The sequence below is a fragment of the Rhinichthys klamathensis genome, unplaced genomic scaffold (assembly GCF_029890125.1).
Source record: "Rhinichthys klamathensis goyatoka isolate OS25496 unplaced genomic scaffold, OSU_Roscu_1.1 h1tg000578l_1, whole genome shotgun sequence".
In the NCBI taxonomy this organism is placed as follows: Eukaryota; Metazoa; Chordata; class Actinopteri; order Cypriniformes; family Leuciscidae; genus Rhinichthys; species Rhinichthys klamathensis.
In genome coordinates, this window is record NW_026607042.1 from 220,977 (window position 1) to 246,608 (window position 25,632).

At 38.6% G+C, this 25,632-nt stretch overlaps 1 protein-coding gene across 1 annotated transcript in view; it reads right to left on the minus strand.

The window, feature by feature from the left end:
- The window catches only part of kcnh1b (potassium voltage-gated channel, subfamily H (eag-related), member 1b), a 57,254-nt gene that overhangs the window by 23,175 nt on the left and 8,447 nt on the right, over positions 1–25,632 (minus strand). Inside the window, exons 6-7 of the mRNA XM_056240002.1 lie at positions 24,582–24,974; positions 13,388–13,817 (exon numbers count right to left, since the gene is read on the minus strand). Coding sequence (XP_056095977.1) covers positions 13,388–13,817; positions 24,582–24,974 — 823 coding nt within the window. The remainder of the gene's footprint in view (positions 1–13,387; positions 13,818–24,581; positions 24,975–25,632) is intronic.

Genomic DNA, 25,632 nt, shown 5'->3' on the forward strand with positions numbered 1-25,632 from the left:
TGTTTCCAACTCTAACTTTGAACCAATTCTGTACAATATAACCTACAATATAGCCCATATAACCTATTTGAACAGGATCTGTTTCCAGGTATGACTAAAAATGTGCTTTTGACTTTCATTTATATTTTGATTTTATATATATATATATATATATATATATATATATATATATATATATATATATATATATATATATATATATATATATATATATGTATGTATGTATGTATGTATGTGTGTGTGTGTGTGTGTGTGTGTGTATTGTCCTTGCATTCTTTCTTGTGTGACACATCTGAATGAAAGGCTCATTAATATGTGGGTCGTCTTTGTCTTCTCAACCACCTAATTATTCACAATGGGGTTGGGCCGTTCATGCCCATTCGCATATTGCCTTGGATAACAACATTTTTTTTTTCACAATTTAAAAGAATCTATTGTGTTATGTGAATAATTAGACAGGATGATTTTCAGATCATTTTGAAGCCAGAACTCGAAGCGACAACATCCATTAGTCAAAAGTCTTGTGGACACATATTTAGTATGTGTTTTGTGGTCTTATTTCAGCAACTTTCATTTTTATTTTTATTTTCAATAACCACACATAAACATTATTCTCTTAAAAATACAAACATGTACATACATGTTGCTCACATATTATGGTAGCCCCGTTTGTGCTATATAGAGTGAATTTACACCTTTGCCATTAACATGTTTATAAATAACTGGAAAAAAAGCACAAAAGCACAGTGCATGTCAAAACATCTCAAGGACCCCAAAAACACCTTGGTCCCCAGAGGGTTAATCAATAACATCTCAAATCTGCCAGTTAGGTTGTAATATCGTCCATAGGCAGTTGACATCAAGCCTACACGTCCTGGTCAAGGACACACAGCAAGGTTGTGATCTCAGAAACCAGACACTTGCTTGCTCTGCAACCAAATGAACCTCTGACACTAAGGATCTCAACTGCTACAGCTGCTGATGTCGTCTTCAGGTCCATTAGTGTGTCATATAGGCAACAGTATTGATCCCAGTCCTGATTGAAGCGGCTCTAAACCAGGTGAAGATGAAACGATCAGCCTCAGCATGTCCAGCTGCATGCGTGTACAATCTCCCCGATGGAGCAAATATACATGTGCTGGAAAAGATTTACACGAAAGCCTTAAATTTAGAGGCAATCATCTAGGTAGAACCACTGGCTCGCGATAAACAGTGTTATTCAATACAACAACAAAAAATGGTTAGCCTTCGCCTGCATCTCACAACTGGTCTTAATGGCCAACCCATGTGGTTCTTGAATATCGTCACTGCAGACAAACACAGTTTCTGAGACCTCCTGTCTCGCTCCATCAGCATTACGGCTACTTTACAGCCCTGCTTTATTGGATCAGTTACATTTCAGGCAATTGGCTCCCCGGTCAGCGCTTTTTCACCGGCCCGTCACCCTCTGTCGTCCTCCGAGGGCTCCCTGCTCCCCAGAGGTCATATTAATCAATCCCAGCTCTGCATGTGCAGAATGATAACCATGATACGGATCTGGTGAAGTGGAAAAGCCCGGTGGGATTTCAGGCAGTGGATATTATTAGTGATGGGTGTCTATTCTGTTCAACGGTAGAAATGAGTGTACAGATCTTGTGGTACCGTTTACACAGAGTTATATTTGCATTGCTATCAGCTGGAAAGACTGCTTTACTGTTGCATGTAAAGAGAGCGGCATGGACGAGCATAAAGTAATGCAAAAATACTGAGGCAAAATGAGATTGTTATTAAGTGGACACAACATTTTAGTTCTTTACGGTGCATGCAATGTCAAATCTTGCTACTATAACCTTACATATTGCTTGGATTCATATCCTATTACAATAACAAAAGAATATGATATATATTGTAATATATAATATAATTTAAAAGTGTCATAGAAAAATATACACGTAAATTCTGAGTAATTTGCATGTAAATTGAACCTCTCCTCCAGATTCAAAGATCCTTCATAAACTTCATATTTGCAACAGTTGTATCATGTAATCATGTGTATGTTCATGAATTCCTATAACTGTCACATATGGCGTGCAGAAAGAGTGTCGCTGTGTGTGGACACTGATCTCTCATCTGAGAGGAAGGCCTGTCAGCGGGACAATAGACGTGTTCGTCACACAGTCTAAAAGAGGACACACACTAATACAGCAGTGATGACAGCACACAGACACGCAGATCAACTTCACGCTTAGGAAAAGCCTGAATGTTGTAGAGATCAGTGGGGGACCGTATTTTTTTAAGTACATTTTATTTTGGGAAACTTTTACTTCAAGTCAAGTCACCTTTATTTATATACCGCTTTTTACACTACAGAGTGTTTCAAAGCAGCTTTACAGAGATAACAGGAACATAATGCAACAAATATTGTGTCATTGTTTTGTCTCAAGAACCACAAAAGTAATGATTTGTTTTCTAAGGCACATTTATAAAAGCAACTTAGATGCCCTTATTAAAGCCTTATAAGGCCCAATCCTGGCTTAATCTAAGCTCTGTCTGTGAAACCAAGCCATAATGCTGAATTTTACCATTTATTATTGTAAAAGAAAATCATATTTAGCTCATGACTGTCAATTATTGCTGCTGTAACGGTTTCAAATGACATAAAACTAGCATGTTTGCCTAGCGTTCCTCCTAAAATATGAACATATTTTTTCACGTGTGACATCTGTACATTGTATTTTTATACTATTTGTCACCACATATTTACACAAAAAAATTTTTTCCTCATTTTTAAAAAGCTATCCGGTATATTATTTCACTTGTTTGCACACTTGAATTATCAGTAACTCATTTGATATTTTAGAATATTGAAGTTTACCACCAAACACTGTTGTTGTGCAAATGAATTAAACGTTTTCTGTTTTCTGTTAGAGCGGTGTCGTGTTAGCGGCCCCTAAGTTAATAACTAATGATCTTTGCAACGAAAGTGAATCAATCAAAACTAACTTTAGCTGGACAATAACTTTATTCTAGAGCTGCTGTGAAGCCAAAACAATCTCTGTTACTGTAATTTCCTATTATCACTGTAAAGCTGCTTTGAAACAGTCCATATTGTATATTGTTTGTATATTGTGACTAGACTTGACTTGACTTTACTGTTTTTATAGTATATAATGAGTTTTAGTAATTGCTCATTTTCAGATCAATACATGTTAAATGTCTGCAGTATTATTGAGTATTATTGCTGAGTAAACATAGTCCATCGATCAGAACTGTTTTACTTTGAAAAGGCATACTTAAAAATCAAATACTTTTGTACTTTTACTCTCAAGTAACATTGAAAATGAGTACTTATATGTTCACTGGAGTAATATTATATTGTATGAGGGTTTCTGTACTTTTACTCATAAGTACTTGATTGGAAATACCCAGCTGCTCAAACAGCGTGTCAGAAGTGTGAGTTCATCCACCAGTGAACATCAACCGCAGCGATACATCCGAAGTTCAAGTGTAGCCTTACTTTCAATATATGAAAAAAGTATCAAGCAATGAGACCAAAGGTACTAAATGAAATCCTCATTGTGTAAAACAGACCTTTTTGAGCAGAAACAAAACTAGTTTGAAAAGAAAGGAAAAACCCTGAAGGTTTTCGGAAGACATTTAAGACAACTCAGAAATAGTAAGATGAGAAAACCTAATATTTTTGTGCAGGAAACAAATGTAGATCACGTAGGCTACTGTATTTCTCTTCACCATGTGGAACTGAAAATCATGCGGTGAAGCTACAGCTGTCTGAGGATAAAACGAGAGTTAAATCTGTCTGTTTGGCTGTAAAAATGAACCGAAAGTCTTCTGGTTGAACAGAGATAGATTCAAATAGGCCGTGAGACAGAGGGTTGATTGGTACCATTTTGAGGGATTAAACCGCATGGTGATTTTTGTGTAGGTATATGACCCTGTATTTGAAAAATGTGTGATAGCATTAGATTCAAGGTAGTTTTTGGTTACGGAGGATGATTTTCAAACATATGTCAAGAAAAAGGAAAAATGAATTTATCTTTAAATAAATTAAAAAATATATAAAATTTCTATAAAAATTGTATAAAATGTATAAATTTTTATAATAAAAAAAATTATACATTTTTTTTTATAAATTTTTTAAATTATAAAAGGATACATTTTTCTCTCTTGTAGTCACTGAACACCTTACCTTGAGGTAGGATGATATAAGTGTTGATTTCTAATGAAAGCTACCATGGATCGGATGCTTTCACACATTTTCCAACACTAGAGATGTGTACCTTCATGAAAATCAAAAAGAAATTTAATCCCTCAAAATGGTACCGGTAGCCCAAATTTGGGGTGCCGTCTCATGGCCTAAAAGGTCTGCTTCCTCCTTATGATTTAACTAGTCATTGTTATATTTGTAATAATGCAGCTATTGCAGAAACAGAATACTCGATGATGATAATGATGTGCTATTATATAGCCTCTGATTGTTCATTTTAACAACACATGGTCAATAACCTTGCCATCGCTTATTGTGCCAGTACAAGGAAAGGTTTGCCAAAATTAAAATACTCTGATAAAGTACAGAAAAATGTAAATTAACAAAGTAAACTACTAAGAAAAATTGGTAACACTTTCTGTTAAGCCCATGCTTATAATGAATTACATCTCTATTTATACTTATTTATAAAAGTATTACTATTCTATAAATATATTTATAAAGACTCATTAAGACCTATAATGCATTATAAGAACAGTTATAGTTACATTTATAATAGTCATGCATTTGCTTTTTTAATGCGCATGCTCATAATCTATTATACACTGACTTATAAGTTATTATAAAAATAATATAAATGTAACTATAACTGTTCTTATAATGCAGTATAAGCCTTAATGAGTCTTTATAAATATATTTATAGAATAGTAATACTTACTTATATATAAGTAATGGGGGTCTATAATTCATCAGAAGCATGGTCTTTAGAAAGTGTTAAAAAAGCTGTTAAAAGCACTTCTTTACCGTCCACAACTGCATGGTATAGTTAGTGTTACTACAGTAAATCCATAGTAAATGTTGGTGTTTTGTGTATTGAAAAGCCTAACTGGACTGTTCATGACAGAATGTTCCTCCTGTTTTGCACATCAGTGCTGTTCAGAACTCTGTTTAGACTAGTTTAAATCACTGAGACGTGGGTTTCGTAGCAGAGATTTCAGAGGATTTAACAGCTCTGTTTAACAACGGCGTGGTTCAAACCAATGGAGCGAATCATTCCGCTTTTGAAGCGTTTGCCGTTTTTGATGTTTTTCACGGTTTGTGCTGAAGACACATACCAAGTTTAGTAATGATACGCCGATGCGTTCGTTAAAAGACAGCATTTTATGACTGAATTCAAAATGGCTGACATGGAACATTGCTGAACTTAATCTAAAGAGAGGCGTCTTATGATTTTTGGACAAACTGCTCAGAAGATGTTTTGGAAATGGTTGAATGGATGCATATTTTTCAAACCTGAAAGGCTTGTGTTCGTCCTTGTCGCTCTATGTATCATGCCATGATCGCCTCAGTTTCTGCTTTAACATTAAAGTCCTAATTCACAAGGAACTTTAAGAGCCAGTCACATCATGAAGACAGCCTTGCCATCACAGCTCAGTGACGCAGTAACTGCCTCCGTAGAGACGAGACGACACTCTCATGCTAAACAAGCTGTTGACAAGCTGTACCAGACTCAGTAGTTAATGATGTCTGAGTGAGTCTGTCGCTGAGTCCCAAATCAAATACTTCCCTACTATACAGTAGGCCAAAAACAGTACGCCAACAGAACATGTCCAAATAGAAAAGTCGAAAAGTCCCCGGATAGATCATCAACTTCTTCTGCTGAGATTCTGAAGTGAGCATACGATGGACTTCTCTATCCCATGAGGCCACGGGAGAGGATTTATGAACGACAGTGAAGCGACACAACTGATGCTGGTAGATCACATGATAATGACAACATGGCAGATGTAGTATTTTCAAAATTTCATTCATACATTCATATAAAGTATGCAAAGTATCTACTCAGACTACACGGTTTCAGATGCAGCGTGTATTTTTGTCCTAACCAGTTGCAGCTACAACAAGCGACATGTGACATTTTGTTGCTCGTTTGGTTTCTATTTTTGTAATGTAGCGCTGGGTCGCTCCACCCACACTGAGATATTACGTGTCTTGCTCCACATAGCTGTATAATATTAAACATTAAATATGTTCTGATATGGTTAATATGGTTGTGACTGTTGGGCACCACACATAAACTGTAAGGATGCAGGATATATCAACCACCATATTGGTATCGGCCGATAAATGCTCATTTTTAATGTTTGGTTCCAATAAGAAGATTTGGCCAATAAAAAAATTATAAAAAGATTATTTCCTTCAGTCGAGACACTTCAGATTTGCACTGTTCACCATGATGGTTTTGAACTGCTTGAAATATGATTTAAATTATTTCAAAAAAGGAAAATAAGGTTCAGTGCAACATGTGCAGCGCAAGCCTGTCATATCGGCTACATAAAATTATAATGAGAACACTGTAATTGTGTGTATGGGACATGGATTTTAATGGTGAGAACTTTTGTTTTTTAATCAGGCTCTCAAAAATTATATAAAAATCTAGATTTATATTTATCAGCCAATATATCGGTTATCGGCTTTCAAGTATAAAGAGCCATCGGTTATCGGTATCAGCCACCCTAATAAACTGCATCTTTCACAAGCTCTCAAGCATTTTGACCATGATTTGATTGCACCCCACCCACTCTCAGAGGAGCTTTGCTAATGAAATAATCATCGCTTTTATGGTCTCTGTGTTCTCACTGAAGTGTAACACGCTTCTAATGAGCCTCCAGGGGGAGAAGAGACGAGAAAATGAGTAACAAACAGAGTAGAGAAGAGTGTCTCACAGGCCCTATGAGAGCTCTCTCTCTCTCTCTCTCTCTCTCTCTCTCTCTCTCTCTCTCTCTCTCTCTCTCTCTCTCTCTCTCTCTCTCTCTCTCTCTCTCTCTCTCTCTCTCTCTCTCTTCTTCGAAATCTACTCTTTAAAAATATCGGATAGTACATTCATTAAGGTAAAAGTCATTAACAGTATCATCTTGAATGTATCATGTTCACCTGCTGCCTTGAAAATCGAAGTTCACTCAACTTAAAGACTGCCTTTGTTTCAACTTAGAAATTAAAGTTAATGAGCTAATCAAGTGATTAATTGAGTGATGATTGATCATTCTTGAAGACACCTGATGTTAACAAGCAGAATCACGGAAGGAGGAAAAGGAAATTACTAAGGCCCTGTTTACACGAGAACGCTCGCGGGTGAAAACGTAAAAATATTTTATCGAATGTGCCTTTCGTTTACACGGCGACGGCGTTTTTGGGGCTTAAAAACGCAAAAAAGTGAAACCACCCTCCAGAGTGGAAATCTTAAAAATGCACCACCGTCGCGTTCCCGTCTAAGGGAAATAACAATTACAGCAATAACTCCACCTCCTCGTTTGTCCAGACAAAATTCTCAGCTTTTGCTGTTCGCTTCGACATGTCTTTTGACTTCGCGCTACTAGGGAGAGAAGTAGAAGGAAGGTTGTACGCAGGCGCGCGGACTTGGTGTTGTTGTGTGGCAGTGCTTCACATTGCCACCTAGCCGCCTGGAGTGCACACTACATCGAATTTCACACACTTTTGCGTCACCATATGCACGCAGATTTCCCACCCATAACGCTCGTCTAAACGCAGAATAAAAAGTGATAACGCAACGCCACTTTTGCGTTTTCTCTTCAGATCGTTTCCATGTAAACATAGCCTAAGACAAATCAGATCAAAATGTATTCATACCGCAATGCATGATGGGAGCCATGAATGAGTTTTGAATGGTGGCACCCAGAATGCACTGCAACATGCTTTATTATTGTCACCATTGTTGAGATTCACAGGTTGATTATTGATGTCAGTGTGTCTAAATAAGATCATTTTTCAAAGTGTTTCAATCAGAACAACTTTTATTTCGGATAATATTGAAAACGCTGATAATTGTTGGCTATAGAATCACAGTGTTGCTGTAATCAACAAGTTATGAAATGAAATACACTTTATTGTCCCCAAGGGGATATTTGTGTTGGACTCAAGGGGTTTACATTGACAGAATCATTAGAAGCATAACAAACAACTAAAAATTCTACACACAAATATAGATAAATAAATACTCATTTGTCATTTAACAATTTAATTGAAAAGACTTCTTAAAACGGTTATACCTACTCATCGGAAATCTGTATCGTCTTCCAGAAGGTAATAATTCATACTCTGTGTACATACCATGCAATGGATCAGCCACGATTTTATGTGCTTTTCTCAGAACTGATTGTTCATACAATGACTCTAGAGACAAAAGTTATTTTCTCCCAATGGGTTTCGTCGCTATTTTAACCAAGCGTACAAGCTTCGACTTTACCTGGATTGTAAGGTTACCAAACCAAACCGTAATGCCATATCTGATTATGCTCTCTATAACTGCCTGATAAAACAACCACATCATTTTCTGGTCCACTCAATAAAATCGAAATCTACGTAAAAAATACAATCTTTGCTGCAAACGAAAACAAATTGTATCCACATGAATCCCTCAACTAAGTGTATTATCCATATGGATACCAAAGTTAAAGACTCTCTAAATGAGTTTGGTGATTCAGGTCAAGTGATGATTATGTTAAAACACAACCAACACCATCAGATCACCTTTTCTCTTTGTTTATCTGGCTGTTCATTACTCAGTTTCAGCAACCAGACAAAATCTAAAGTTATAAATGTAAGGGTCAAGAGCCCAACTAAAGCAAACACTGATCACCATAATGGTGGTTTAACAATTTGATCTTCTCCTTTGGTGATACTGCTTATTAACATCAGGTGTCGTCAGTAGTTTACCCCAGACAGTGGAATGCTCTGCCTCTCTGTATTCGCTCAGCATCATCACTGTTTGTTTTTAAATCTATGCTAAAAACTCATTTGTTTAAATTGGCATATAATCAATGAGGAAGTTGTATTGTATTGTGTTTTTTTTATTTTTAATTATATTGTATTGCTTTTTTCTGTTTTCATTGTGCAGCACATTGGACAACCTAGGTTGTGATAAATAGTGCTATACAAATAAAAATTGACATTGACATTCAATAATGATCAATCATCACTCAATGAATCACTTAATTAACTCATTGACTTTAATTCTAAGTTGAAACAAAGGCAGTCTTCAAGTGAACTTCAATTTTCAAGGCAGCAGGTGAACTTACATTTCCAAGTTAAACTAACATGAAATGTCTTACAGTGTTTATTTATAAATAAGGCCAATTTACTACAATGTATATGAGTAAATAATACAGAAGACCTCTAACAGGTGCGAACATGTAAAACAAAAATATTTTAATGTGGTAACTGCTATTTATACAGTTTACAGTACTGATCAGTATTTTTTTTATATTAATTATTTTATTCAGAAATAATTTATTTAATTTATCAAAAGTTCAACATAGAACAGTTAAAACAGTTGTTTCAACTTGTAATAATATTTTGCAATATTACAGCTTTTACTGTATTTTTTATCAAAAAAAATTCATCTTTGGTGAGACTTTAAAAATAATTAAACTGAAAAATCTTACCAGCCACAAACTTTTAGTCTAGTGCATATAAAAAAATGACCATGGTAATACCTTTTGTTACCATTATTATACCCTGGTACCACCACTGTATTTTTATTTGTTAAGCTTTGGCCGTCTCTCAGCGTCGATAACCCTGTATGTGAAACAGAAGTAGCCTGACTGTAGTCTGAGAGAGAGAGAGATCGGCTTTAGTGTGCTTCATTTCTTGCAGTGGCTCTAATCGAGCTGCTCCCATCTCCAGACACACAAACACTGAGCACTGCATATATTCATGTACATTTCTCATTACTGTCATCTGAAAGGCTTTATTTTCTTTAAGCGAATTCTGAATTCTTATTCTCCGTGTGTGTGTGTGTGTGTGTGAGTGTTGAGAGTGTCACTCTGACTGAATGTCTGCCTGCTGTGTTTGCTGTGCATCAGCAGGATCACACTGGGATCTTCTGTCTTTCTGTCAGTCTTCTCCCATTTTTATGACACTCCACATTAGCGTCACCCTCAGGCGGCCAACAGCACCACTCACGCCTAAATCCGCAGAGACCCCACACAACCACACTACACACTGCACCAGCACAAACACACACACACACAGGTGACAGCAGGTGATAATGTCCCAGTCCCAGACAACAATTTGGGAAGGCGAGCACAGTTACCACAGAGATTTAGGTTTTATGCTGGTAAAATCCAGTTACAAATATGCACCTACATAAAAATAACAAAAAGATACCGTTTTTTGTTTGTTTGTTTGTTTAGCTGTATTATGGTGCAGTCATATTAACATGTCAAGACTACTGGGTAACACTTCATTTTGATGGTCCACATTAGACATTCCACTGACTTTAAATAAATGTACAACTACATGCCAACTAACTCTCAATAATTTGCAACTATACATGTCAACTAACTCAATAATTTGCAACTATACATGTCAACTAACTGTCAATAATTTGCAACTATACATGTCAACTAACTCAATAATTTGCAGTTATACATGCCAACTAACTCAATAATTTGCAACTATACATGTCAACTAACTGTCAATAATTTGCAACTATACATGTCAACTAACTCAATAATTTGCAACTATACATGTCAACTAACTCAATAATTTGCAACTATACATGTCAACTAACTGTCAATAATTTTCAGTTATACATGTCAACTAACTGTCAATAATTTGCAACTATACATGTCAACTTACTCCCAATAATTTGCAACTATACATATCAACTACCTCTTAATAATTTGCAACTATACATGTCAACTAACTGTCAATAATTTGCAACTATACATGTCAACTAACTCAATAATTTGCAACTATACATGTCAACTAACTGTCAATAATTTCCAACTATACATGTCAACTAACTCTCAATAATTTGCAACTATACATGTCAACTACCTCTTAATAATTTGCAACTATACATGTCAACTAACTGTCAATAATTTGCAACTATACATGTCAACTAACTCTCAATAATTTGCAACTATACATGTCAACTAACTCAATAATTTGCAACTATACATGTCAACTAACTGTCAATAATTTGCAACTATACATGTCAACTAACTCAATAATTTGCAACTATACATGTCAACTAACTGTCAATAATTTTCAGTTATACATGTCAACTAACTGTCAATAATTTGCAACTATACATGTCAACTAACTCTCAATAATTTAGAGCTATATATGTCAACTAACTCTCAATATTTTAGAGCTATACATGTCAACTAACTCTCAATAATTTGCAACTATACATGTCAACTAACTCAATAATTTGCAACTATACATGTCAACTAACTGTCAATAATTTGCAGTTATACATGTCAACTAACTGTCAATAATTTGCAACTATACATGTCAACTACCTCTTAATAATTTGCAACTATACATGTCAACTAACTGTCAATAATTTGCAACTATACATGTCAACTAACTCAATAATTTGCAACTATACATGTCAACTAACTGTCAATAATTTCCAACTATACATGTCAACTAACTCTCAATAATTTGCAACTATACATGTCAACTACCTCTTAATAATTTGCAACTATACATGTCAACTAACTGTCAATAATTGTCAACTAACTGTCAATAATTTGCAACTATACATATCAACTTACTCTCAATAATTTGCAACTATACATGTCAACTACCTCTTAATAATTTGCAACTATACATGTCAAATAACTGTCAATAATTTGCAACTATACATGTCAACTAACTCTCAACAATTTGCAACTATACATGTCAACTACCTCTCAATAATTTGCAACTATACATGTCAACTACCTCTCAATAATTTGCAACTAAACATGTCAACTAACTCTCAATAATTTGCAACTATACATGTCAACTACCTCTCAATAATTTGCAACTATACATGTCAACTAACTGTCAATAATTTGCAGCTATCCATGTCAACTACCTCTCAATAATTTGCAACTATACATGTCAAGTAACTCTCAATAATTTACAACTATACATGTCAACTAACTCTCAATAATTTGCAACTCTACATGTCAACTAACTCTCAATAATTTGCAACTATACATGTCAACTAACTCTCAATAATTTAGAGCTATATATGTCAACTAACTCTCAATATTTTAGAGCTATACATGTCAACTAACTCTCAATAATTTGCAACTATACATGTCAACTAACTCTCAATAATCTGCAACTATACATGCCAACTTACTCCCAATAATTTAGAGCTATACGTGTCAACTAACTCTCAATAATTTGCAACTATACAAGTCAACTTACTCCCAATAATTTAGATCTATACATGTCAACTTACTCCCAATAATTTGCAACTACACTTGTCAACTAACTTTCTAATTTAGACCTATACATGTCAACTAACTCTCAATAATTTAGAGCTATACATGTCAACTAACTCTCAATAATTTGCAACTATACATGCCAACTAACTCCATAGACGCATCCATTTCGGCGTCTCGCGCTCGTCATCCACTCAAAACGTAACGTTAACCAACTATTTGGCCGGCTCGCAAGCCCAAACGAGTGTGTGCGTCGTGCCTGTTGTTTTGTTTCCGGTCTAGCTAGATCCGCTTGCGCTTTGGTCGACGAAGCAACAAAACGTCCTGGCGCGGCGCAAGCCACTGAAATGAATGGGTTTCATAGCGCAGCGCCGCGCATGCCGCGTCCTGTTGCAGAAGCATGTGAAAAAAACGACAAAGTTTGCTAGGCCAAAAAGACCGTTAATCGCGTGATAAAAAAATTAACGCCGTTAAAATGGGTTTGCGTTAACGCCGTTAATAACACGTTTAACTGACAGCCTTAATTTAGATTAATAATTACAGTGTATCTACCCTTTTTTTACTGTGGTTATCACTGTATTTCTACAGTGCAGAAAAGTAGGGCCTAACTCCGGAGTCTGGACTGAATGTAATCTAGAACAGCACAGGGCTCTATTTAGATCTGAAGTTCCTCTGAGAGTCTGTCAACAGCAGATAAAACACCTCTAGTCCAAATCTTTACAACAAACACAGTAACGCAGAACATCTTTCCAGGGTTTTTTAATGAAATAAAATTGATAGCCTGCAGATTGTGGTCTTTTCCTGATTGTTGTTGTTTGAGGAAATTGATCCCTCACTAATGGATCCACTTTTTTGTTCCAGAAAGTGCGATTTATGTAGTACCACAGTGCAACTTGAATTTCCCGTAGTGGTGGAGAAAGGTTTTACTCACAGCCAATCATCATCATGGCCACGGCGAAGATCTTCTCTCCATCTGTGGTGGGGGCGATGTTTCCGAAGCCAATACTGGTCAGGCTGGTCATGGTGAAATACAATGATGTGATGTAGACCGAGTCTTTGCTGGGACCCCCTTCCCACTTCCCCATGCCACTGGCGTTGAAGCGATATGGTGATCCGACGGATTCTCCCAGGAGATACAGCCAGCTGTCCGTACGGACCAAGTTGGATTCTTCATCTATGACCTCGTAGTCCCCAATGCTGTACCAGATGCAGGCCAGCCAGTGGGCGGCCAGGCCGAACACACACACCAGCAACACCAGCACCGCTGCACCGTACTCAATGTAGTGGTCCAGCTTACGGGCCACTCGGCCGAGGCGCAGCAAACGCACCACCTTCAGAGAACTGAACAGGCTGCTGATGCCCTGCAAGAAACAAGACAAGTGATTAGTCAAGAAATGAGTTTGTGGTCATTAAGAAGATGTTTTTACCCATGGTGACTTACAACACAGTACAATTACTACAGGCCCAGTCCTGAAAGGGTCTTAAAGTGAACCACGGATGGTGACCCAGTGAATGTTTCTAAAATCGAATTAATTGTTTTTTTTTCAATTTTAAAATCCCAATGGAATATTAACCAAACTAAAAGCCTGTTCGAAAACGAAACGTTTGGTGCGAAAATGGATGCGTCTGTTCAGATTGACATGAACACTTTCATACAGTATGTCGCCAATCTTTTTGCTATTATGGGGAGCTTTTCTAATCTCTTTTTCAATGAACCTCAAAGAAAGCCAATAAGATTTGCACTCTTGGTCACATGCTCAATGCTGTTATCTTGATGGAGCTCGTGAAGAGACTGTTTAGCTAAGCAACAGTGAATAGCAGAGGAAGAACCCGGAAGCGGCTCGCTTATCTCTGTACTCTTGTATTTGGTGGTGACTGGTGAACTCAATAGCGATTACAAAATCGGCTGTTTGAAAACTTGTGTTGTCTTCTCTGTGAGAAGTGGGTGTCAGAAATGGAAAGTTGCGCACCACTTTCCTTGTGTACCGCCATATTTTTACTTTCCCATAAGTGCCACCTACTGTCAGAGAGTCAATTAGCATTTTCATTCAGCCTGTCTCCCTGTTTTCACTGTGAAATCGAAATTTGTTTCTGTGCTATTGACAGCTTTAATGTTAGTATTGTGACGACTCTAAACCAACCAATTCAAAAATTCCCTGCAGAAGCAGCTTAACCCTGGCTGGGATTCAACTGTATTCTGCATCAGCAGAGAAAGCAAGGATGACTGGTGTTGACGTGCCCAGCACAGGCGTCCTCTGCTGCTGTGGGAACCAGGACTGTGTGTGTGTGTGTGCGCTATAATCTCCTGCTCTGACACTCCTGCTCCGATGCAGGCTCTGCTATAGTGGTCTGACAGCTACGCAAAGCCCCAGAAAAATACAGCTTTGAGTGTGTACTTCCTACCGAGGGATTAAATGAATGAGTCTGTGCCAAAACCCAAACTGAGGACGGCACCTGACAGGTTGTGTGCGGCACTGCGCTGAAAGTCAACATGAAACTGAAAGTGGCCCAATTTACTTTCTTAATACCAGTTCCTGATGTATCCATGCACATTATTTTAAAGAAAAAAGATGTTGTTTTCATAATTATCATCAAAAAGTAATTGCTCATTTGCTCAAACACGTTCCCTGTCTGCCAATGGCCAAAAAAGTAGTCCCGCCCCAAGCTCACACCATTGGATTAGACCAGTGGTTCCCAAACTGGTGTACTTGAGGTATGCAAATAAAATGCTGTGTTTTGCCAGTCATTCAATTATTATACCCCACCTTAAAATAACATTAAAACCGAGCATGTATTTCTATCAGGTAAAATGCTGCATCTAGTGTTAAAATAGGAAAATGGTAGTGCCATAAAAGGTCAAATACATGACATCCAATCAAATGACATCATCTTTTGCTGACAAAACTGACTGCATCCACACAAGCAGTGTGCATATGATAGGTTGTGTGTGGAGTATATGCTGCCTTAGCAAATCGCTCTACATTACTGCCTTTCTTTATATCTTTAACGCTATCTCGCATTGAAGCAACAGTGTATCATTTTTGGGCAAGATATACCATCACTGTCTAATCCATTGAAATGGTAATGTAATTTGATGATGTAATTTGATTAGACAGTGATGGTATATCTTGCCCAAAAATGATACACTGTTGCTTCAAAGCGAGATAGCGTTAAAGAAATAAAGATAACAGGAATAGTTGCAATAATTGCTCTTGCGCATCAAGCAAAACCTAAACCATTGAGGTTTGTTCAAGCATGTATTGTTGATCAATGTTTATAAGTGAATAAAAATGTAAATAAATATGTTCATCATATAAAGTGATTGTGTCTCTCCAGAAGACTTGGAGTAAACCGCTCAATTCACATGGATTACTATCATGATCTCTTTATGGACTTTTGGAAGCTTGAAACATTTTGGTTGCATCGATTTCAACGGATGGACAAAAGTGGTGGGAGAATATTATTATTAATAAATATATCCATGTGTGTTCTGGAGATAAATGGAAATCGTATCTTAATGAGAAACTTTAAGCAGGCTCAAATAAATACAGTCTGATTCCTGGAACAAAATGTTTATCCACCATTTGATGCAAACTTGTATTCAGGTATGGATATATGAAATGCCCTTTATGTTTTTTTTTTAAAGTTTCTAATCAGACAATATAGAAACAAGTCCAGAATTTTCTTCTCATTGAGAGATGACTAAACTGGGTTGCAAAGCACATTTCATGATGACTTTAAGATCTGTACTAAAGCTGCTAGTTTGATATTTAATACCTAAAATTCAGTCCATCACTAGCTGTGCCTCCTACAAAGCTGGACTTATTTATAGACTAGACTTTTCTATTTAAAAAAAAAATCATGCATTGTAAAGCAGTTAAAAATGTTTGGGACACTTAGACATTTTACAATACACAGCTGTCAGGGCAAGGGTGTCCGGATCCAACACACTGCTATCATTAAACCGATGTTTGTACAGAGCCACACACAGAGCGAACACAATCCACATCAACCATTCGTGCTCCTGAAGGAATCCTGAATCCCTCACTCACAACGAGCCTGGGATTATGCGTCTCTTTCTATTCCAGTATTCAGAGAATGTAAATGTCCATAGCTCAATTCGAACATGAATTATTCAATTACGTGGCTCTTTCCACTGCAGTCTTCATACCGGAAACACACATGCTATTTCTGTGGGCTTCTGAGACTGTGCTGAATCACGTGAGCCGCTAATGAACATGACTTCTACGTGACATTGCTTTTGAGTGGGGATAAGACGTCCAGTAGCTGCTGATTTTGGCCCACACACTAAATGTTCGGATGCAGGTGGTCTTAGATATTGACAGATATTGATTCTTGGCTAGAGGTTCATTTAGTTGCAGAAACAGAACATGTGTGCCCATTTACTGTGGATATGCAGATGCCTCAATAGAGAGATTGAAATCCCTTGTAGTGTTTTTATAAAAGCTTCTCAGTGTTTATTGCACTAATCAATGACAGCACAGCTTCCCGTCATCTGCAGTGCAGGATAAGCTGAGAGTAAAGCTATGCTTGAACAACACTGGTAATGATGGCTGCTGGGATCCACTAGCCAGTAATGATGATGATGGATTCTGAGGTTATGAAGTTATGAACCACTGACAGATGGATTTTACAATTCTCGGCGGGTGCAAAGCCTGGGTCTCCTATGGCAGTTTTCTTTTTGCGGTAAACCACAGCGATTCAAAGATTCGATCCATGATGCAGCAATATCACTCACAGAAAACCACTGACAGCTTCATTCACAGACGTCCCGAGGGAAATACCTGACATGCTTGGATCAAATCAATCCTGAAAACGCCGCTTCAGTGTGGCAAAGCCATCAACACTGACGGTGAGGCTATAATGCAATTTTAGCAGAAAGATTGAGACTGACAAGGGCTCATGCTTGCAGACACCACTTCCTGTAGTTTTTGAAATAGCACTTTACACTCTCAGAAACAAAATTATCTTAAAAGGTAAAATGTCTCGGTTACTGACGTAACCTCGGTTCTCTATAGAAGAGGGAACGAGTGTTGCGTAAGCTAGTTTACGGTACGGGAAAAACCTCTTTTCTCGAGAATACTGAAGCCAAAAATTATCCTTATAATTTGAATTAATTTAAAACGCATTTGCTGCAGCAAGCAGACCTAGGCGAGGCAGCTCGCGTGCCTATTGGCTGCTCTGCGGCAACTGCTGCAACCTATTGAGAGACTGCTCGTGACGTAAGCACCAATGAGGGCGCTGGCGCCCTCAGTCGTCATGTCCAGCACGAATGGGCGTGGCTTATGCCTACATAAGCCAGAGCTCGATAGGATGCTCCTTGGTTTTCATCAACTGAAGCGAAATCAGATGGTAGCAAAAGCACGACAGGGTTACGCAACACTCGTTCCCTCTTCTAGAGAGAACCGAGGTTACGTTAGTAACCGAGACGTTCTCTTACGAGAGTACTCTCGTGTTGCGTAAGCTAGCTTACGCTACGGGAACCCAATTTAAAACGCTGTGCGTGCTAAATCTACCACAACACTGACCCAAGGGCGAGTGCCCTGAGCTCATATGATAGGGGGATATAAAAAGCCAAAGGACGGGCTTAATAAGAATGATATAAGGCAAACGTGGTTACCTTAAGTGAACAGGGGTGCTTAACACTGTATAATAGTAAGAGGAGGCATTAGCCTGCCTGAACTGAAACTTGCAGTTTGCGGAAGCGAGTCCGGCAGAATAACTGAGCAGATTAACTAGACTGATAACAATCTAGCTTGAAGAGCGGGAACTTCCAGGTTATAGAACCTTATAAATGTAGACGGAGAGGCCCAGCCTGCCGCCATACAGATATCTTGAAGAGAAATCCCACTGGACCAGGCCCACGAAGAGGCCACGCCTCTAGTGGAATGAGCTCTGACGCCCAGAGGGCAACAAAGGCGTCCACTATCCACCTGGACAGGCTATGTTTCGAGGCAGCTAGACCTTTAGATTGGCCACTAAAAGAAACAAAGAGCTGTTCTGACTGTCTGAAAGCAGCCAAACTTTCCACGTAAATTCTCAGGGCCCTAACTGGGCAAAGGAGATTCACGTCAGACTCGCTGTCAGATCCGGAGAGGGCTGACAGGGAAATGACTTGCGCTCTGAAAGGAGTGGCAAGTACTTTGGGGACATAACCATGTCTCGGTTTGAGGATGACCTTGGAGTCATTAGGCCCAAACTCAAGGCACGACGCACTAACAGAAAGTGCGTGTAAGTCACCCACCCGCTTGACTGAGGCGATAGCCACCAGAAAGGCGGTTTTCAACGAGAGATACTTAAAGTCCACAGACTGTAGAGGTTCAAAAGGGGCACCCTTCATGGCCTCCAGGACCAAGGAAAGGTCCCATATGGGAGCCGAGGGGGGTCGAGGAGGGTTCAAGGTCATTTCTACCCAGTGACTGACCGTGCAAATGTTTGACAAACGCAACGATAGTCGCCACATACACCTTGAGCGTGGATGGGGATCTACCCTTATCCAAAAGCTCCTGTAGGAAGGAGAGAACCTCTGATAACCCACAATCTTGTGGATCCAGGTTGCGAGCTGAGCACCAAGCTGAGAACACTGACCACTTGGAAGCATAAAGCCGTCTAGTAGAGGGCGCTCTAGCTTGCGTAATCGTGTTACCAAACACCCCGTCCGGGATATTGACGGGTAGCCGTTGATGGCCCACACATGTAGAGCCAAAATCGTGCCCCCGGCCTGTGAGAGGAGATCTCTCCTCAACGGGATAGGCCATGGAGCCAGGCTCTGAAGCTGCATCAGCTCCGGAAACCAAACTTGGTTCGGCCAGAACGGAGCTACTAGAAGCACAAAGGAACCGTTCTCCCTGATACGCTTGATTACCTGTGGTAACAGCGTGATTGGCGGGAAAGCATAGAGAGGGCGGCTGGGCCAGTGATGGGCCAGCGCGTCCTTGTTCTTCGTGAAGCATATTGGACAGTGAGCGTTGTCTTGAGACGCAAAGAGGTCGACCTCCGCTGTGCCAAAGGTGTCCCACAACAGCTGAACTGTCTGAGGGTGGAGAGACCATTCCCCTGGGGGAACGTTGTCCCTGGACAGCCTGTCTGGACCCACGTTCAAATGGCCTGGTACATGCGCCGCTCCCAGCGAGAGCAGGTTGCACTGAACCCATACAAGGAGGCGTTCTGCCAGTGCATGAAGGTTCCGTGATCTCAGACCGCCCTGGCGATTTATGTAGGAAACCACCGACATGTTGTCCGTGCGGACAAGGACATGGTGGCCCTTTAGAAGAGGAAGGAAGAACCGCAAGGCGTTCTCGACTGCCTTCATCTCTAGACAGTTTATGTGCAAGCTCTTCTCTTGGCTTGACCACAGGCCAAATTCGGTCTGCCCTCGTAGAAGGCGCCCCAGCCCGAATTGGAGGCGTCTGTCGAAACCACTTTCAGTTTCAAGATTAGCCCCAGGTTTACACCTGTCTGATACCAGCTGATTGCCTTCCAGGGCTCCAGAGCTGTGACACAGTTTTGAGTTACCTTGAGACATAAACGACCGGATGCCCATGCTCGACGCGGGATCCGCGTCTTTAGCCAGTGCTTTAAAGGGTGCATGTGAAGCAGGCCTAAACGAAGCACCGCTGAGGCTGAAGCCATGAGGCCTAGAATCCTCTGAAATCTTTTGAGAGGAGAGATATCGCCTACTTTGAATGACATCGCCAAGCGCTGAATACACAGAGCTGTGACGTCAGCCGCGCTGTCATTGACACAGAGTCCAGATCCATTCCAAGAAAAGAAGCTTTCTGACCGGGAGATAGCGAACTCTTGGTCCAATTGACTTTGAGGCCCAGAGCCTCCAAATGGCTTAGTAATAAAGCCCTGTGTGTCACAAGCATCCTATCGAGCTCTGGCTTATATAGGCATAAGCCAGCGCCCTCATTGGTGCTTACGTCACAAGCAGTCTCTCGATAGGTTGCAGCAGTTGCCGCAGAGCAGCCAATAGGCGTGCGAGCTGCCTCGCCTAGGTCTGCTCGCTGCAGCAAATGCGTTTTAAATTAATACAAATTATAAGGATAGATTTTGGCTTCAGTATTCTCGAGAAAAGAGGTTTTTCCCATAGCGTAAGCTAGCTTACGCAACACGACACTACTCTTGTAAGAGAACAGCTCGTCACTGGGGCAATACCTTCAAAGGGACATCTCTTTACCTTATTTACCCCTATAAGGTTCATACAGTATACATAGGCTACTTACTAATCTAAGGTGTTAATATGTCAAGTTAAGTCAAATTTATTTGTATGGCGTTTTTCCAAATACACATTGTTTCAAAGCAGCTTTATAGAAAGTCATACTGTAAATTTTAGGGCTTGGTGATAAGACAATATAAAGCAATGATACAAATGATTTTCCAGAGTTAGATCAAACTATATTTTATTTATAGTGTTTATAGTCTAGGAAACGTGTCAAACTCAGTGTTGGCTATGTTACTCTAAAAAAGTCATTAATTACTTGCTACTAATTAATTGGATTACTGTACTTATTATTCTTACTTATCTAACAAGTATTAAATTACGTATTACTGTCACGGGAGGCTGAATTTAAGCTCATGTGAAAAGAGAAGAAAGAAAACAGTCTTTATTATAATCCACACAGAGGAGAATCGCAGGACATAAACTAGAACTCAACCACATACAACACATTCGATAATGGACAAGGGAAACTCATCAAAAGAGAAACAGAACCGGTGCGTGGAATTAGGAACTGTGAAAGATAATTAACAAACAGGGAAACTAACCAGGAACTCGAGCAAATAGAGTGAAAACACAACTTAAACAGAACTTACATGTTATAATTACTTATTACTTCCTGAATCCAATTTCAGCCTTGAGCAGTTGAACAATACAAGGAGAGAAATTAAACTGCTCTTTTAATTCTTTCAAATAAGCAATATTAAATTGCATGAATTATTCTCGAACTGACCGAAGTATTTAAAGGCAGAAGGTTACGTTAAAAACATACATTTGAACATTAGACGTAAAATTCTGATGTTAAAGGAGAACTCCGGTCAATTTTAACATTGAGCTCATTTTTTTGTACATTTGGAGTGCTGTCAGTACAGACAAAAACGACAAAAATCAGTGTTGCCTACACCGTGTTATCCTCTTTTTAAAATTCGCACCCTGTTGACTTCAATGGGGCAAGTTCTAAACCTACTTTTAGCCTCTTAACATCCTTGATTTGTCATTACAAGTGCACAGTCATGTGAGTGGTGTTATTAAGAGTGACCACGGTCAATCTGACTGCAATAGATGTGAAAGATATTAATAAAAATGATGTTTATTCAGCCAGCTCACATACCTGTATTTACTTCCTGGCTTCGTTCGAAGTCCACAGTAGTCGATTGTCGAGTTCGCGCGCGCGATCGTTAGTTATATTACTTACCAATGATCGCGCGCGCGAACTCGACAATCGACTACTGTATTTTAAAAAGAGGATAACACGGTGTAGGCAACACCGATTTTTGTCGTTTTTGTCTGTACTGACAGCACTCCAAATGTACAAAAAAAATGAGCTCAATGTTAAAATTGACCGGAGTTCTCCTTTAAATCCACTATTGTTTTACATAGAATTGGTCTATCCTCTATACAGTATTAAATGTAATTACATCAGAAGTAACTGTTATTAAATTACAGAAAAATGAAGAGTAAACCCTTACTGTACTTTTTCAAGGGAAAATAAATAAATGAGTAATTGATTACTTAGTAATGCATAAACACTGCTCAAACTCTGCTCCAGGAGGGTCAATGTCCTGTGTAGATTTTAGCTCCAAAACTGTGTCTAGTGATCCTGGTTCAGGTGTGTTTAACTAGGGTTGGAGTTAAACTACTCGACAGTGGCCCTTAAGGAACTGAGTTTAACTCCCCTGGTCTAGCACATATAACTGTGACATGGGCAAACTTCTGAGCATTCAAGGCAATTCAGAGATTTAAGGACCGGTGACACTACACTTTCCATTACATTGACTTGCATTCAAACGCATGCCAATCTGGGAGACCGTAAACGGAAACTCATGTGAAGAATTTTGGATTTCACTGTGCGCCAAATAAAAAGTTGGGTGAACTCTGACCTGCGAATTCGAATCACATGAAGACGTGTGGACAATAGAAGATTAATATTTCATGGCTTAACCTCAGCTGAATTAAAATGATGCAAAGTGGTTTTTTTTTCAGTAAAGTGGGGTAGATTGTATGTTTTTACAATTTGGTTTTATTATTTGTTTTATGTTGAATTCATGTTTTTCAAAAAGACACTGCAGAGTGTGACACGACACTCTATCAAGACCGCTGCAGTGTCCTTAGCAATTTTGTGTGCAACAACCAAGTCTAATGTGACCGTGGCTTTAAATATTGGTCGGTTACAGCAAAATCCCCAGAGTTAAATTAACTCTGCTCAGAGAACATTTGGTCCCACTCTAAAGAGAGTTAAAGTGTTGTGTTGAATCCGTGTTAAAGTTAATGAGATAATAAAGTGATTAATTAAGTGATTATTGAGCATTAGTGATGAACACCTGCTGGTAACAAGCAGAATCAATGAAGGAAAGAGAAACACAAGAACTACATCTGACTTCCAGCCACAGCCTTAGATGAAATCAACTGAAGACAAAAGACATTAAAATCAAAATTCAGAATGTCTGATCTGTTGCAAGAAAATATTGTTGATTAATAAAATCTATTAATAACAAATAACCACTTTTGGTCAGGAAAAATATTAGTAAATTATTCCATCTTACGATGCTGAAAAGTATATCACCTGATTATTTTAGTTTCTAGCTTTCTTTGCAACAAATTATGCGTTTTAATAAACATTGTTACAAAGACCACAAACTCACATAAAAAGTCAAACTGAGCAACTAAAGGACACACAAATATCAATAAAACATTAACATCAAAACATATGTTAATTCTCTATAAGAACTTCTGTAGACATCTGACAGAAATAAAGTCAATCTGGTTAGTAATAAGTGAAGCTGGTAATGCTGTTTGTGGAGTTGTTTAGTCCTCTGCTGAGATCTTCAGAGATTTAATGTCTTCTTTTATCTTCAGTTGATTTCATCTAAGGCTGTAGATGGAAGTCAGATGTAGTTCCTGTGTTTCTCTTTCCTTCATTGATTCTGCTTGTTAACAGCAGGTGTTCATCACTAATACTTAATTAATCACTTTATTATCTCATTGACTTTAACACAGATTTAGAGTGGGACCAAATGTTATCCGAGCAGAGGTAATTTAACTCTGGGGAATTTGCTGTGTGGAGTACCATTCTCAAAAAGTATTAATGAAAATATGATTAGTTGTCACAGGTGAAAACTCTGAAACCAAGGCCTTGTCCACACGGACACGGGTATTTTTATAACCTTTTATAACGGGTATTTTTTAAACCTGAGTTTTTCCTACAGCGTTTAAAAAAAAAAATCCCGTCCACACATGCTCGGTCTCCGTCTACATGAAAACGCAAAAACACGCTATCAAGAAAATCAACACATGATGCTTTGGTCCCCCAGTGAGTAACATGTCTTCACCAAGTACAACATGTTCCTGAATCAACACCTTTGTTGATCCTGGAACATCATCTTATCAACCAGTCAGATTTGAGGGACAAGTTTACAGTTTATGTCAAGTTTAGGCTTACAACCAGAGTTAGGTGCTTCTGCATCAGCGTTATTCACCTATCATTTCCCTCTGATTTTAGGGATATGTTATGGGTAGGGTTAGGTTTAGGGGTAGGGTTAGGACTACATTTTCAGAGCAGAATGTTGTTCCAGGATCAAAAAAATATACTAACCAAGAAACACGTCTAACTTTGCAAAATCAAGATGTGCGAATAAGCCAGAGGTAAGGAATGAAAACTTAATTTTAATTAAACTTAAGTCGGAGAAAAAAACCTTGGGATATCCCAGGCTACTCCGGGGAGCCAGTTCTCCTCTAGATCAGTCATCTTAAACAACAAGGGCAATATGTACTTTTTAGGGGTAGTTAAAGTAAAAAGGTGTCCCTTTGAGGGTACTGCCCCAGTAACAACCTGTTGTATCCCTAAAGGGACAGTGTACAATCGGTGAAGAGAGCGAAAACTCACCTCGTCAACATTCTCAAAGGCATTAATGACGTCGTAAGGAAGACAGGAGAGGAGGTCGATGACGAACCAGGTCTTCACGTAGTTCATGCGGATGAGCTTTGGGTCTGAGATCACCTCCCCAGCGGGTCCAACAAAGGTGGTGTGGAAGTTGAGCACGATGTCCACCAGGAATATCACATCCACAATGCTGTCTACGACCAGCCACGTGACGTTGTTTTGCTTGGTCTTGAAGGACACGTTGTAGGGGACCATGATGGCCGTGTAGAAGGTGAGGATGAGGATCACCCAGTCCCAGGTGGTCTTGAAGGTGCAGTAGTGCAGGATGATGTGCGGAGGGGTTTTCGGAGCCTCTTGCTTGTACTGCGGGAGGATGTCCGAGCCAAGCTGCAGGACCTGAGAGGGAATAAGAAGAGGACAGGGTGTAACTATCCGGACAAAAGTTATGAATATTATGGAAGACAGCACGATAACATCCTCAGCCCACAAACAGCATCCTGATGTATTCGAGCATACCCTAATGAAAAGAAAATATATTTCCTTATATATGAATTATGAATGATCAATATAATAAATGGTTTAACATATTTGAAAAAATACAGAATAATATATTTGTGTTATATTACAATATATTGAATAATACATAAAGAATTGCCACTTTTCATATATTCAAAAATATGTGACAATATATTTACTAATATATAGCATAATGTATGTAATTTTATTTTCAGTAATTCACTTTATAATATGTGTGAACATACATTCACATTTATATGAGAACGTATGTAATATATATATATATATATATATAAAGGATAAAACTTTGTGAATGCTATTTACATGCAATGCTTTATTGTCTTCACCTATAACTATTTTATATGTATTTATATATAGACAAACATGGTCAATTAATATTTTGCAGTATATTAAAAAATATAAGCTCTAGTTTCCCATATATGGAAATGTATTATGTAATATATCACATTATATTTTGGCAGTACATTCCCATATATTTTTGTTCCATAAGGGTAAACTCTAACCGAGAGACTGACAG